This window comes from Dipodomys merriami, unplaced genomic scaffold (assembly GCF_024711535.1).
Source record: "Dipodomys merriami isolate MVZ:Mamm:240054 unplaced genomic scaffold, mDipMer1.0.p SCAF_26, whole genome shotgun sequence".
Lineage (NCBI taxonomy): Eukaryota > Metazoa > Chordata > Mammalia > Rodentia > Heteromyidae > Dipodomys > Dipodomys merriami.
The window spans coordinates 18497501-18507113 of NW_027204048.1; the positions used below are offsets into that span (position 1 = coordinate 18497501).

At 65.2% G+C, this 9613-nt stretch overlaps 2 protein-coding genes across 2 annotated transcripts in view; both read left to right on the top strand.

Moving 5' to 3' along the window:
• The window catches only part of LOC138836806 (collagen, type I, alpha 1b-like), a 19558-nt gene extending 16941 nt beyond the window's left edge, over positions 1-2617 (top strand). Inside the window, exons 5-7 of the mRNA XM_070035436.1 lie at positions 1-907; positions 1042-2251; positions 2304-2617. The exon at positions 1-907 is cut by the window's left edge and continues 1112 nt beyond it. Of these exons, the coding sequence (XP_069891537.1) occupies positions 1-907; positions 1042-2251; positions 2304-2617 (2431 nt within the window). The remainder of the gene's footprint in view (positions 908-1041; positions 2252-2303) is intronic.
• Positions 2618-2801: 184 nt separating this feature from the next.
• On the top strand, positions 2802-4064 carry Foxb2 (forkhead box B2). The gene has a single exon (XM_070035437.1). The coding sequence runs from the start codon at positions 2802-2804 to the stop codon at positions 4062-4064; it is 1263 nt and encodes a 420-aa protein (XP_069891538.1).
• Positions 4065-9613: the final 5549 nt, after the last annotated feature.

Below are 9613 nucleotides of genomic sequence, written 5' to 3' on the forward strand. Positions count from 1 at the left end.
GGCGGGGGGACGAGGGAGGTGCCGCCCGCCCCACCTCTGCGGCCCGGGCCCGCTGGGTCCCCCGGGGAGTCCCGGCGGCCACCACCGCCTCCGCCTCCCCAGGGATCGCGATCGCGCGCGCGCGGGGCTCCGCGCCTCCCGGCCTCCCGGCCCCAATTGCGTCCCAGGCCGCCTCGGTTTCCCGGGAGCGCGGGCGCGTTTTCTGCCCTGGCGGAGGACTGCCCCCGATCGCAGGAGCGCGGGGTTCTCGGCGCTGGGTTCAGTCTCCGTGACTCCATTTTGCTCCCCAGGGCGCCCAGCGCGCCCCCAGGCTCCCGACCCCCGGTGGCGTCCGGGGGATGGGGGGGGGAGGCGGGCCACCTTTGGGGCCCAGGGTTTGCGTGACCGGCCCGCGTGTGACGCACGCCCGGTCCCCGTCCCCGGCCGCCCCCGCGGGCCCCGTCCAGGGCGGAGCGGCCCGGGCGCTCCCGGGAAGGAGACGCTGAGGTTCTGGGAACGGGGGATGCCCTCCCGACGCCAGGACCAGAGACGCCCTCGGCCGGGGCGGCTTCGACGCGACCGGGCGTGCAGGGCCCCGCGGGCTCCGGCCTTTTGGTCTGGGATGCGGACTTGGCTCACTCTCCCCCAGTCCGGAGAAGGAGGCCGGCCCCGCCTCGCGAGGCCCCCGCGCTGCTCGGGCCGCGTCCCCGCACCCCGCCGCCGCGCCGCGCCTCACAAGGGCTCATTTGGGCGGAAAATCCCACCGAGAGCCGGGAAGCGAGAAGCAGGGGCGCAGAAGGAGCGCACAAACAGCCTTCTCCTCGTCGGGGACTCTTTCCAGGGGCCTCGCCAGTCCCCTTCCCCGGACTCCTGTTCTCAGGAGCCGCTGGCCCGGCACCAACGCTGCGCCCCGGGGCCCAGCTCCCGGGTAAGGGGTCGGGCACGCGTCTGCCTCACTCGCCGCCCCCGATCGCACGTGCTCCCGCCGGGGTGCTCACCCCCGCCCCCCACACACACACACCTGGTGCCGCCGGGATCTGAGGTTTAGCCTCTGGGCCCAAGGCCTCCTCGGGAGGCAGGCGTGAGTTAGCAGCCAGCCACCGCCGAGCCCGGCGATCGCGTCCCCCCACTGCCCTGTGCGCCTCGAAACATGCAACTGCGGACACCCGCGCCACGTCCTCCAGCACCAGCCTCGTTTGTACAGAGAACGAAACCGAGAGACCCCAGGACCAGGGGGGCGTGCGTGCGTCCGAACCTCGCGGCTTCCGGACCGGGGTCAAACCCCTGCAGACGCGTCAGGCTGGTGCCGGGCTGCGTGCGGGTCAGGCGGCCGCCGCCAGCCGCCGCCGCAGGGGAGCGGCGACCCCGCGGTGCCCGGACGCGCGCAGGCGACCCCGGGTCACACGGGGCGGCTGCCTGCGCACCGCGGAGATCTTCCTCCCCCACGTGCTGGGAACGGGCACCCCCCGCCCCCATCTACCTGACTCCAGGAACGCGGCCCTCGCCGACCTTCCCGCCTGGTCGTCCCGAGTCCGGGAGCTGGAGGAACGGGCGTCCCCTCGCCGTCGCTCGCGCCGGCTCCCTGGGCCCGCTCGCGTCCCCTCCACCTGGCAAGCGGCGGAGCAGAGCGAGCCCTGGAAGACGCGGGTGCGGGCTTGCCCCGCGGTGGCCAGCGCTGCGAGGCGCCATGGGCTGGACCCCGGGAACGGTAAGGAGGGGTGGGGGCGGCGTCGGGGCCCCTCGGCCGCCTGCGGTGACCGGGGTGGGACGGCCCTGGGAGCCGGGACCCCCGTCCCGCCGGACCGCCTGCGCCCGGGGCCCGGCTGGCGACTGCGCGGGGCGCCGGGGGCGGCGGCGGAGGGGCGGGGGCGGCGCCCGCCTCCTCGCACCCTCCCCTTCACCCCTCCCCCGTCCTGCGGGAGGCCGGGCGGCGCGGGCGGCGGCGTCCCTCCACCCCGGTCACGTGACTGTCTCCAAGCGCGAGCTGCAGGGGTCTCGGCGTCGCGGGGACCGGAACAAAACGCGGCCCGGAGATCGCGGCGCAGCCACAGGCTCCGGCGCCCGCCGCCTCGCCTCCTCCGCGGCCGGCCGGGCCGGGCTGGGGGGACCCGGCGGCCTCGCGCCCGGCGCCCCCGCCCTGCGCCCCGCGGACCCGGCAGGTGCCACGGCTGCGGAAGCTCCAACTTTTCCCCCGCTCGGGTGACAGCTCCCGCCATCCTCGCGAGCGCCACGCACCTCCTGGGGGCGGCGGAAGGAGAGGGGACCCCGGCTGGCCGCAGGGGCGTCCTGCCCACCCCTTCCCCTGCGTCTCCTCTTCTGGAAAGCACGAGAAGTCCTGCGCGCGGGATCGGCTGCGTCCCGCGTTCGAGGAGCGAGGTGGGACGTGGAGAGGCGGCCGCCCTTCCCGCCCCCCCCCCCGCCCGCCCTCCTCCCGCCGGACCTACGGGAGGCCACAGAAGAGCCCGGAAAGGACCCGCAGCCCGCAGCCGCTCTCTCTGCCTCCGGTTCCGGGGCTCCGTCTCGGGCCACCCACCCCCGGGGGGGCGGGGGAGGAAGAGACGCAGCGACGGCGCCCGTGAGCGCGGCGCGCCCGGCCCGCGACTGCGCGGACGCCGAGCGGCGGGCCTGGGAGATCTGAGCGGGTCGGGAAGGCCGGGCCCCGAAGGTGGGCGAGCGAGGGAGGGAGGGAAGGAGGGAGGGCGCAGCGAGAGGGCCCGGGCAGCCGGGCTGGACGGGCGCAGCGGGAGGCCGCCGGGGCGCCCCCCGACCGCCCGCACCCGCACCCCCGACCCCCGGGTCCCCGCCCCCGGGTGCGCGCGGCGATGCCGCGGCCCGGGAAGAGCTCGTACAGCGACCAGAAGCCGCCGTACTCGTACATCTCGCTGACCGCCATGGCCATCCAGCACTCGGCCGAGAAGATGCTGCCGCTGAGCGACATCTACAAGTTCATCATGGAGCGCTTCCCCTACTACCGCGAGCACACGCAGCGCTGGCAGAACAGCCTGCGCCACAACCTCTCCTTCAACGACTGCTTCATCAAGATCCCGCGCCGGCCCGACCAGCCCGGCAAGGGCAGCTTCTGGGCGCTGCACCCCGACTGCGGCGACATGTTCGAGAACGGCAGCTTCCTGCGCCGCCGCAAGCGCTTCAAGGTGCCGCGCGCCGACCCCGCGCACCTGCGCCCCGGCGGCCCCAAGGGCGCGGCGGCGGCGGCGCTCCCCGGGGGGCCCCTGCACCCGCACCCCGCGCACGCCCCGCACCACCACCACCACCACCACCATCACCACCACGCGGCGGCGGCGGCGGCGCACCCCCCGCACCCCCACCCGCACCCCCACCCGCACCACCCCCCGCCGCCGCCGCCCGTGGTGCACTACTTCCACCAGCCGCCGCCCCCCGCCCCGCAGCCCCCGCCGCCGCCGCCGCCGCCGCCGCCGCCTCTCCCGTCGCAGGCGCCGCCGCCGCCGCCGGCCCAGCCCGCGCAGCCCGGGAAGATGCACGAGGCGGCGGCCGTGGCGGCGGCGGCGGCGGCGGCCGCGGCCGCGGCGGTGGGCGGCGTGGGGCGCCTGCCTCAGTTTCCCCCCTACGGGCTGGGCGCCGCCGCCACGGGCTTCAAACACCCGTTCGCCATCGAGAACCTCATCGGCCGGGACTACAAGGGGGTGCTGCAGGCGGGGGGGCTGCCGCTGGCCTCCGTCATGCACCACCTGGGCTACCCGGTGCCCGGCCAGCTGGGCAACGTGGTGGGCTCCGTGTGGCCGCACGTGGGGGTCGTGGACTCGGTGGCCGCCGCCGCCGCCGCCGCCGCTGCCGCCGCCGCCGGGGTCCCCGTCGGGCCGGAGTACGGCGCGTTCGGGGTGCCCGTCAAGGCCCTGGGCCCCCCGGCCGGCCCGAGCCTGCCCGCCGTGCCCGTGCCCATCAAGCCCACGCCCGCGCCGCCGCCCGCGCGCGCCGCCGCCGCCGCCCCGCAGCCGCCCGCGCTGCGCCCCGCCGCGCCGCCCGCCGCCGCCCCGCCCGAGCCCGCCGCCGCCAGCGCGGCCGAGAGCAAGCGCGGCCCGCTGCACCCCGCGCTGCTGCCCTCGTAGCGGCCCCGGGGCCGGGCGCGGGGGTAAACTGAGGGCCGGCGGGGAGGGGCGTCCAGCGCGATCGGAGCGCACAGGCGCCGCGCGGGACGGAAAGCGGGCGGCGTCCACCCGCTATGGGGGGGGGCGGAACGGTCGGACGGCAACGGAGGGAGGGCAGCGAACCCCGCTGCGACGCCGCCGAGCGGCCCCCGGGAAACCCCAGGGTGACCCCACCCACCTCGGCGCCCCCAGCTTCTCCCCTCTGCCCCCGCCCGCCCCGCGCTTCCGGTGAACTCGGACTCAGGACCACACCGTCCAATGCGGCAGAGCGATCGCGGTTCGCGTCCCGGGTCCGCCGCACGGGCCGGGGGCGGGACCCGAATCGGGGGGGGGGCGTCCCCACGGAAGATGCTGGGAAGCGGACCCGGGGTCCGAGCAGGGCCGCAGCAGGACCCGCGCGACCGGCGCTCACCCACGGGCGTGTCCGCCGGGGGCATCGCGGCCGCCACCGGCCTCCGCCGCGGCGCTCACGCCGGGGGCTGAGACCCCCAGAGAAGAGCACTTTACTGGCCACGAGCTTTGGACACAGGCCGGGAGGGACGGGCCGGCCCTGCCCTGCGGGGGGCTGGGGCCCTGCGGTTTCACCCCGCGGCTCCCGCGCACGCGCGCGCCCCGGCCGCCCCTCCCTCCCCTCTGCCCGCGGGTCTTCATTAAAGCGTCTGTCTGAAGCCCGGTGCCTGTGTGCAGCTGTTTGTCTCCCCACGGGTGGGACCCGGGGTCTTGGGGCTCCGCGCCCCGGAACTTCGGAACGTCCGAGGAGGTCGCGCTCCACCACCACCACCACCACCACCCCCCCGACGCCCTGTGCGCCCAGCGATCGCCCAGGTTTCCCCGGCTCCTTCCTCCCCGAGCTTCCCACCTAGCCAGACGCTAGAGACGGAGCCACTCGGGCCACCCGCTCCCCGGGCCACCCGCTCCGTCCACCCGCACTCCTTCCCCCCTCCCCAGCGCCCCTTTCCCGAGGCCCGCGGGGCAGCGGAGCTCCGCTTTGGGAAGGCCTCGGTCACGGGCGGCGGACAGCGCGGCCGCGTCGCGGGACGGGAGGGGGCGGGCGCGGGGCGGGCGCGGGGCGGGCGGGGCGGGGCGCTGCCCGAGACCCGCGCGGCTGCCAGCCGTGGCCGCCCAGCGACACGGGCGGGAGGCGCGTCCAGCCCCCAGCGCACCCGCTCGCGGGGTCCGGAAAGATGGGGTGCTGTGCGTGGTCCCCGCTGAGAACTAGCGTCCCCTCTGCCCAGCCAACTCCAACGAACGCCCCCAGCGCGAGGCTATGTGGGAAGGGAGCTCGGGTGAGGCCCGCGGCCCGGGGACCCGCGCGCGCCCGAGCGCAGGGGTGTGCGCGCAGCCCCGCTGCCGCCCCCGCGGCGCCCGCAGCCCCGACGAGCCTCGCTGCGCGCTGCGGGGCCGGGGTCCCCCCCTCCTCACTCAAGCTGCCCGCACGGCTGCCACGAGTCTGACGCTGTTGAAAGAGAGCAGAGAAGGAAGGGGGGGGCGGGGGGACACGGACATGGGTCATAGATTTGGGCAGAATTTGGAGTCTGGCTTTTCTTTCCGCCTTCCAGTAGGTCGGGACATGAAAACCTAGTCAGGGACCCTAGTTTAGGTGTAGCGAGACACTTGGTGTGAGGGTCTGAAGAAGGGGTCACTGGATCCCAGGAGTTCCTTCCTTCCTTCCTTCCTTCCTTCCTTCCTTCCTTCCTTCCTTCCTTCCTTCCTTCCTTCCTCCCTCCCTCCCTTCCTTCTTTCCTCCCTCCCTTCCTTCTTCTCTCCCTCCCTCTCCTTCCTTCCTTTTCTTTCTTTTTCTTTCTTTCTTTCCTCCCTCCCTCCTTCCTCTCTTCCTCTCTCCCTCCCTCTTTCCTTCCCTCCTTTCCCTCCCTCCCTCTCCCTTCCTTCTTCCTTCCTTCTTCTCTCCCTCCCTCTCCTTCCTCCCTCCCTCCCTTCTTCCTTCTTCTCTCCCTCCCTCTCCTTCCTCCCTCCTTTCCTCCTTCCTTCCTTCTTCTCTCCCTCCCTCTCCTTCCTTCCTTCCTTTATTCCTTCCTTCCTTCCTTCCTTTTGTTGTGGGGCTTGAACTCACAGCCTGGTTCTGTCCCTGAGCTTTTCCACTCAAGGGTAGCACTCTACCACTTTGAGGCACAGTTCCACTTCAGGCTTTTGGGGTGGTCAATTGGAGATAAGAGTCTCATGGACTCATGGACGGGGCCTGGGTACTTGGATATCCGCTTCCTGGGTAGCTAGGATTCTAGGCTGAGCCACCAGCGCAGGCTTCCCACGAGCTTCCTCCTGAGCATCCCCTCTTTCTTCCTCACCTCCCTGAGAGTGTGCTTTGGGTGCCTGAGGTCCTACTTCCAAAAGAGAGGTGGCTCAATGTGTGGGTGCACAGCCTAGAGGGCTGGATCCAGCCAGGAGGGGGACCCCAGCACCTTACCCCTGCTGGGGTCTCTCTCTGCCTTCGTGCGGGGCAACAGGGCTGTTTGGTCCAGGTTTTTGCAATAAGGAGAAAAAGACAGCAAGGCAGAGAGAGATTCGACACGATTCTTTCAACTTTCCTTTTGGAAGAGGATCCTATGCCCCCACCCCAATAAAAAAAAAAAACCTGTAGAAACCAAAAAAGAGTGGGGTTCCTGTGGATAAAGGAAGATGGGCCTTGAGGCCAAAGTCGGGGTCCCAGAGCCCCCAATCAAAGCCCTCTGGTGCCCTAAACACCCGTCTTAACTGAGATGGAGGGCTCTGTTGTGAGGCAGCCTCTGTCACTGCCTGCCTGGCCAAGAAGAAGAAGCCCCAGCGCCCCAATCCCAAGCCCGGATTCCCCTGCTGCTCACTGAAATCACATGTTGATACTTCTGTGTGCAAACATGCCCGTTCAGCACCGGGAGAGGTGCGCTCCGTGCTTATTCCAACGCGGTATCAGCGGGTTAATGCACGAACGGCGCTGGAGAGAACGGAGGCTACGGAAACCCAGCAAAGCTGGAGAAAAGGTAACAAGTCATGGACTGCACTGCGGTAACTCTCTCACCTCGGTCTATTTCCCCACCTGGCCGCACAGGTAGTTAGTTCGTTGTTCTCTTCTTACTGGCTGGAATGAAAGAAAAGTTAGTTTGGGACATGAGCTAGAAAGAGAAGCGATTCCAAACCTACGGCCTCGCCCACTCCCTGCATGCATGTTTCTAGTGGCCAGAATATTAGCAAAGCCCACAGCCCACGGAGCTGAATAAACAGAAGCCTCCAGAAAGACGAGAGCTGTCAGGAGAACGCAGTGAGGTTTTAGGGTAGATGTCCTTAAAGGTAGAAAGAAAACAACTTGGGATGATCTGCTTGATTTTATGCCCCCAGAAAATGAGCTGTACAGGCTAAGGGAGAGGGAGGAATTGTTTGCTACCGGGGTGGCAAGAAGAACCCGCCCTCCCACAAGGCTGGACTGTTGGCATCTGGCACTAGGAAGCCTGTCAGCCAGGCTGGCTTGTGGCCAATGATCTCCTTAAGTAGACTGGCATGAACCCAGCCAGGGAGGAGGACTAGTTGCATTCCCAGGGATCAGAGCCAGTTAGCTGGAAGAGGCAAGGCTGAATTCCAGGCCTCTTCGCACAGGGAAGGCGGGGCATGTTAGCCAATCAACACACCTCCTCCTGGGACTCACAGGTGACATTTGCCAACTTTGGCACTCACACAGGGATTCCACAAGAGTATGGAAATAGAATGCCTTAGGAGAAGAGCATGGGTCATCAAAATCACCGATTGCCCTTAAAATCCATTCACCTGACAAAGTTAGAGAAAGAGGGGGAGGGGAAGAGGGGGAGAAGGGGTTCTGGTAAGTTGTAGAAGAGTCTATCCTCTGCTGAATAAGCATCCTCCTTCTCCAGTGTATCTAACAATAAAAGCCTCGTCTGAGGCTTGCTCCGGATAGCATTACTGCTAACCAGTAATTCTGTAATTCTGCAGGGACATGGGGTGGAATAGGAAAGTAAAGAAATGGCTGAACAAATTGGGGGATCACCTCGTTGGACAGGTTTAATAGTAGAGTAGGTATCTAAGTGCAAGTGGGAACTCACTGAATTCTGGGGGCCAAGCAGTTCACTCAAGGCTGACATTACCATGTTGCTCATTGAAGTATTTTCATGAACATTATGTTTCCAAGCTCAACTGCTACCTCATACCCTTGGGGTGGGGGTGGGGGGCTGAGATGGAAGAGATCTTCTTGGGTTTTGGATTCCCTCTCAAACTATTGTTTAAATGGTATGAGTTTGGCAAAATTCCAGACATACTGTGTCCCAAGTACTTTCCCTTCTTTAACGACCCCTGTGTGTTTTAGGGAAAATTCAAGCCACATGTTGCTCCTTCCTCCTCACATCCAAATGTAATTTTATTGAATTTTAGCCTGGTCCATGACTTCCAAATTTTGAGTCTTAATCCATAATATATTCCTATGATCTACACATAGTCACATGATACACACGTATATCAGTAAGGAGAATATGGCGCATTTGAGAACTAGTTGTATTGCGACAGTAACATGTCTATAGACCAAAGAGTTCTGCTGAGGATGTTATACTTAGAAGGATTTGATGGAATTATTGAACACTCAGCTCCTGAGTTACTCAGTAATTCATGAGCATATTTAAAGAAGAAGACACTTCAGTTGTGTTTAGCTGGATTCAAATAGTTCTTTCCTACCACAACAGCATGGTCTTTTACGCACACGGAACAGAAAGCTTTACTTGCAGGTCACAGAGCTGTGACTGCCGCATCATTTTAAACATGCATTCGAATGTGCTTTCCAATCTGAGTCTCTGCCAGTCCTGTCAGCACCTTCGCAGACAGCATGTTTTTATGGTGACGGCAGAGGGATGCTTAGAAAGAAAGGAGCTAGAGAAATGTGGGGCTGCTCCAGCGGAACTGGAGCCTTTCCAGAAAGGATGAAGGAACAGTGACACTCATCCACGAGAAAAGGAGGGAAGGGAGGAAGGGGGAGAGGAAAGAAGAAAGGCAGGCAGCAGGCAAGTTGGAAAGAAGGAAGGAAGGAGGGAAGGAAGAAAGGAAGGAAAGAAATAGAGAAAGGAAGGAAGGAAAAGGGAGGGAGGGAGGGAAGGAAGGAAGGAAAGAAGGAAAAAAAGAGAAAGGAAGGAAAGAAGAAGGGAGGGAAGGAAGGAAGGAAGGAAGGGAAAATGGAAGGAGAAGAGAGAGAGGGAAGGAGAGAGGCAGGGAAAGAAAAGGCAAGGGAGAAGCAGACACGTGTACTTAATATTGACAAAGATATTTTTTAAATCAAAAAATTCCTAATCTAACATCACTATTTTGGTTTCTAAACTATAGATCATTTTTTCGATGCCTGTGACTTTTTTGGTGATACTGCCCTGAAGTTGTCATGCTCTAAAAACAATATTGCTCATCTTTTAAAAATGTTTTTCAGACAGGTCAGTGCCTTCATTGCCTAAAATGATAAGGATTGGTTTGCCTAAGTGCTCACCCAAGATGGAGATTTTGTGACATTAAATTTATTGAAATTTCTTTTAAGGATT